The following is a 5,792-nucleotide window of genomic DNA, read 5'->3' as shown; positions in this document are numbered from 1 at the left end:
CCCAGCTACTTGGGAGGCTGAGGCAGGAAACTCGCTTGAGCCCAGGAGATGGAGGTTACTGTGAGCTATGATGCCACGGCACTCTACCCAGGGGGACAGCTTGAGGCTCTGTCTCAAAAAAAGAAAATCAAGGATCTACTGACTGCTCTCTCAAAATGAAACAACTAGCATCTCAACTTTTATGCATGTGACAGAGCACTAAAAGTAATAATCTGTGTTTCTTTCCTATTTTTATAATTTTTAAAACTACTCCATGAATTTTTGAGACAGCTGAAATACAAGCCACTCGACTACATCAACAAAATAAGTGGTCTTTACTACAGAAACCAGGGTGGTGCCTGTGGCTCAAAGGAGTAAGGCTCCGGCCCATATGCTGGAGGTAGCAGGTTCAAACCCAGCCCCAGCCAAAAAATGCAAAAAAAAAAAAACCACAACTACAGAAACCAACCTGGTTCATTCTATCAGAGAACAAAATGTAATAGTCGTTTGCCAATTTTAGCCCAGTGAACGCCAATGTTACAAAAAACCAAATCTACAGATTTCATTGGCTTAAGAAATACAGAGAGGATCATTTCCTTGCTTTACTTAAATTAGCCAAAGCCCACAGACCCAGGTATAAGCACCTGGGTAAGAACTGTATTGTTTTTATTTTATAACAGAAATCTGAAATAAATTTATGAATAGCTGAAAGTTACTATTCACACGAAGTTCTTATTAATAGTTACAGTATAAGATCTCTTATTTGTAATTTTCTCTTAACAAATAAAATTTCAAAAATGTTTACAGTTTTACCCTCAGAAAACATATGGACCTTTTACAGACCCAAACATCCCAAAGGGCAAAAGGAACTTTGAAGCAATTAAGATAAACACCCTGCCTGCCGGCACAATAAAATTTAAACAATCCTAGAAAGAAGTATTTATTATTACGTTTTCCCGAAATATCCCCACAGATCCCCTTACATATCTTAAAAACATATACACTACACACATATTAATAAAAACAATTCTGCTACAGAATCCATGAAAAATAATTGTACCAAACAAATTTCAATATTAGAATATTTAGGAAGTAATTCTATTTAAAGTCTTAAATATTAGTTAAAAAGATAAAATCAAAAATAAGTATTAAGAAATCATACCTCAAAAAAATTTTAAGTACTTCAATAAAGGTACTCTATGAGCATTCTATAACATTGGCAAAAGAAATGTTCACCAAAACTGAAGATGTGAAAACACATCAATAAAACTTTTCATATCAACAGAAGTCTTAAAAAAAAAAAAAAAAAAAGAAACAGGAAGTAGGAATACTAGTATTACTAAAGTGCTGGAATTTTATAAGTAAAAAAGTCTAATAGAATGATACGCATGCCAGTTCCAGACCCAATTTAATATCCTTGAAGGTGACTATAGCTCTGGCAACAAGTATTAAATAAGTGTTTTTCTTGAATTTGGATTAAACTGGGAAACAGCATACAACCACACACTGTCAAGAGTGCTTAACAATAAAAATGATTAGAACTACTGCACTGACAAGCACCAAAGTAAAAACTTGAACAATGCATACATAAAACAAAACTGTAAAAGCTTCAAAACATTTAGAATACAACAAAACAATGTAAACCTAAGCAATAACACAACACAATATGAATAATTCAGAGATACATCAATACCAAGCAATTCAAAAGATCTCAGTATTAAGGAGTTATTAAAATAGATACCTAGCAGCCAGTGTTAAGGTCTTCAGGCAGAATAAGCTGATAAATTTATGGGTGAATAGCAGAAAATCTATTTCAAACTTTAAGTATTACTAATTAAAATATTAGGTAGAAAATATTAAAAGAAAATAAATATACTGAAAAACTGTACTGCAGGAAGAGACTATAGTCTCCGGAAAACAAAACCAGTGTCACCTAAACCTGTGAACTTACTCTGAGTGAACGGTGAGGGAAAGCCTTATTGCTCCACGTGAGACTGATTTATTTACTTTTAACTTAAGTTTACAGAATAGCTAATTTGCCACAAAGTTTACAGTAATACTTGTTTTATAAAGAAATACTACATGTTTACACATACTAAAATAATATAAGTCATTTCTAAGAACAGAAAATTATAAAAAATTACTGCCTTTCAGCTACTTCAATTGCATAACAGATCCTGTTCTGCCCAACAGAACAGAAATATGCTAGCACATAATTTTAAATCTTCAAGTAGCAATTTTTGATTTAAAAAAGAGAACAACAAAAACAGGTAAAATTAATTTTCACTATTTAACCAAAAGTATCACTTCAATACATAATCAACATAGAAAAATTGATGAAATATTTTAACTCTTTTTCATAATGATTCTTCAAACTCTAATGCGCATTATTTTACAGCACGTCTCAATTGGGACCAGACTCAATGCAGGTAATCAGTAAGTATGTGGCTACTGGTCACCGTATTGGACAGCAGAGGTCCAGAGTTCTTACTCTGGTTTTGAGATACATGCACAAAATACCAAAGGAGCTGAATGAGGAGCAACAATTCATTAAATCTGAAGGACTAGCAGGGACATTGGGAAAGGTCAATCCAGTCTTCCTCCTTGAATCTGACAGGCCTAAGGTGCCATGTCCCAATTTGTCAGACAATCACTATTTGCTAGGGAGAATCCCAATTACGTTTATGATGTAATTATTAACGGCACCCCTGGTGATTCTCAAAAGTGTCCCTCATCAGATGATATGGTCACCCTACCTATCTTTAGGGTAGCCTCAAAGATAACTCCATACTCCTTGAAAGAATTATTTAGTTCATATTCTAATTCTGATGCCTGGAAAAGAAGCTCTAAATTCAAAGGAAAGAACCCTAAATTTACTACCCTCATCATTTAAAAAAAAAAAAAAGCTGCTGAAAATTTTTTATTTTAAATTGCCGACTAAAAAAAAAAAAAAAAGTAAGAATTACCTGTTGAACAAGGCATCTGGAAATTGGGATCATTGCTATCCAAAACAGGCAAACAGAACTGGTTACTTGCAGATCCTAGCATAGGATCCTTATCGCTGAGCATGTTCTTCAGCGAGTCCTCTAAGACATTTTGACTTGCACTAAAATCCTCACAGACTTCATTCTCCAGGTTGGATCCTAGAAATAGGGCATCATCTAAGTGTTCAGTAGGAATTAAATGATTAAATGTATCAACTATATCCATGAAGACTTCTGTGTGTCTTTCAGCCCTATAGAAAGACAAAAAAAATACCATAAGAAATAAAGCTATCAATTGAAAATCACCTAATACCAAATTATTTTAATAGTTTTGAGTCTAAGAACACACTTAAGGTATTTCTGAACTGTTGTTTAAAAAAAAAAAAAGACTCCTCACTCTTTTTTAGAATATACACTTGGAAATGTAGAACGAATCTTTACTAAATGTTTCTTCATCATGCATGTAGAACATCATTTTACCAGAAATCCTATTAAATGTTTATGCAATTCATTATTGTTAAGAAAAAAAATTATGTATAATTTGACACATTTGAAAAAATTACATGGCTCAAACCACAAAAACTGTATGTCTTTAACCATAATCATTTCATAAATTAAGACTCAAGACAGTCCACATTAAAAAAGCAGAAATCAAATTGTTGAAATTATTGTCCCATACCTATTAAAACTGTAAAGTAGCCTTGTTTTGTTTACAAAAGATTTAAATTGCTTAAATATAGATAATACGTAAGCAAAAACCTTTTTTATGGGTGTAGGGGAGGAAAATGGTAAAAACTGTTAACTAAACCAAACAAATCAAAGCTCAAAAACTATAAACGCACACAAAGATGTGCACATACATTCATTTTTTTCTAGGGTCCCCCTTTAGAAGAAGACAAGATAAATGACAACACATATCATGTATTTAAATTTATTTTAGTAAATTACATGTGGTCTATACAAAGGTATCAAGTTAGTCTTCTATTTGAACTGTATCTACTACATATTAGGTATTGCTCAGCAAAAGTCATCTCAGGCTCTAAAGGAGCCTCACCTAACAAAAGTTGCATAATTTTCACCATTAGTTTTAGAGAAAACTGAAGCAACATATTTTGGAGGAGGGGAAGTTAACCAAAAAAAAAAAAAAAAAAATTAATATTCAGTTAACAGAAAATTCCACTGTTATCCCAGAACATCCTGGGGTCAATAATTCCAAGGATTTTTAGATTAGCTCCAAATCTATCTAAATTTTCTCCAATTGATCTTGAAATCTTCCCCCTATAAAAAATGAGAAGAAGAACTTCAGAGATACGTAAACATTTACAGGATTGTTTTTTGTTATTGTTGTTTTTTTGAGTCAGAGTCTCACTATGTGGCCCTTGGTAGAGTGCCATAGCATCACAACTCACAGCAACCTCAAACTCTTGGGCTTAAGGGATTCTCTTGCCTCAGCCTCCCAAGTAGCTGTGACTACAGGTGCCTGCCACACGCCCAGCTATTTTTTTATTGTAGCTGTCATTGTTTGGCAGGCCTGGACTGGATGCGAAGCCACCAGCTCCGGTGTATGTCGCTGGCGCCGAGCTGAGGGTAATATATGTCATATACTGCTAAACATTTCACCTCCATCTATGTAATCCCAATAAATTGACTCTATTATTTTCTTTTCTTACAAAAGAAAACGAACTTAAATAATTTAAATGTGTTCCCCAAAGTCACAAAACAGACCCAAACTTCAAACGCACGTTTCAGGTTCCACAGCCAATGCCCATACGTATCATCCTTTCACAGTGAGCTAAGGAGCTGGTAAGATCTGACTCTTTAAATAAACCATTTTCCAACAAATCAGTGGTTACCTGGGGCCAGAGATAACATAAAAAGAAAGATGGACTACAAAGGAACCAGCAGATACTCTGGAGGGGATTATGAAAATGTCCTAAATCTTGGTTGTGATAAGGGTTTCAGAATCTGTTCATTTTTAATGGATGCAGTTTACCATACCTCAATTTAAAAAAAAGAAAATTTCTTCACTCACAAAAGTGAATCTTTCTTAAAAGCAGAGTTTCAGTACTGCTTCTCAAATTTTGCTATTTGCATTCAAATATTAATGAAGCACTGACAGAGGGCCGCGCCTATAGCTCAGTGACAAGGGCACCGACCACATACACCGAGGCTGGCGGGATCGACCCAGCCAGGGCCAGCTAAAACAAGGACAACGGCAACAAAAAAACAATAGCCAGGAGTTGTGGAGGGTGACTATAGTCTCAACTACTTGGGAGGCTGAGGCAAGAGAATCACTTGAGCCCAAGAGTTTGAGGATGCTGTGAGTTGTGACGCCACAGCACTCTACCCAGGGCGACAGCTTGTGACTCTGTCTCAAAAATAAATAAATAAATAAAGCACTGAAAGAAAATGTTAACTATTTTACTAACTTGTTACTTATTTTACATGTATTCTCTAAGTTAACAGAAAATTGTAGCTAGCAGCACCAGCAAAAACTGAAGAAAAGTTCCCTTAAAAATCCCCTACAACTGTAACATTTCAGTATCTAAGAACAGCTCAATTATCATATATCACCAGTATTTCCACTAATGATGTTTTTAGGTCCCAAAGAAATTTTAGTATATTATATTATGGTAATTAAAAATAGTTTACTGGCTTGGCGCCTGTAGCACAGTGGTTATGGCGCCAACCTATACACCCAGGCTGGTGGGTTCGAACTCAGCCCAGGCCAGCTAAACAACGACAACTACAATAAAAAATAGGGTGGGCTCAGCGCCTGTGGCTCAAGCGGCTAAGGCGCCAGCCACATACACCTAAGGTGGCGGGTTC

The 5,792-nt window shown here is 35.0% G+C and overlaps 1 protein-coding gene across 4 annotated transcripts in view; it reads right to left on the bottom strand.

Annotated features, from left to right (window-relative positions):
* PHF3 (PHD finger protein 3) overlaps positions 1–5,792 on the bottom strand; it is a 105,753-nt gene that overhangs the window by 84,967 nt on the left and 14,994 nt on the right. Inside the window, exon 2 of one of the 4 annotated variants that reach the window (XM_023513130.1) lies at positions 2,946–3,122. The exons of 1 other annotated variant lie outside the window; for it this stretch is intronic. In XM_023513130.1, the coding sequence (XP_023368898.1) occupies positions 2,946–3,048 (103 nt within the window). In that variant the 5' untranslated portion in view covers positions 3,049–3,122. Of the gene's footprint in view, positions 1–2,945; positions 3,290–5,792 lie in introns of those variants that run through there. 2 more of the 4 variants (XM_023513129.1, XM_012805081.2) reach the window with 2 other exon arrangements.

This window comes from Otolemur garnettii, unplaced genomic scaffold (assembly GCF_000181295.1).
Source record: "Otolemur garnettii isolate 467f Iridium unplaced genomic scaffold, OtoGar3 scaffold00035, whole genome shotgun sequence".
Lineage (NCBI taxonomy): Eukaryota > Metazoa > Chordata > Mammalia > Primates > Galagidae > Otolemur > Otolemur garnettii.
Note: the sequence above shows the minus strand (reverse complement) of the source record. Positions and strands in the feature narration are given on the sequence as shown.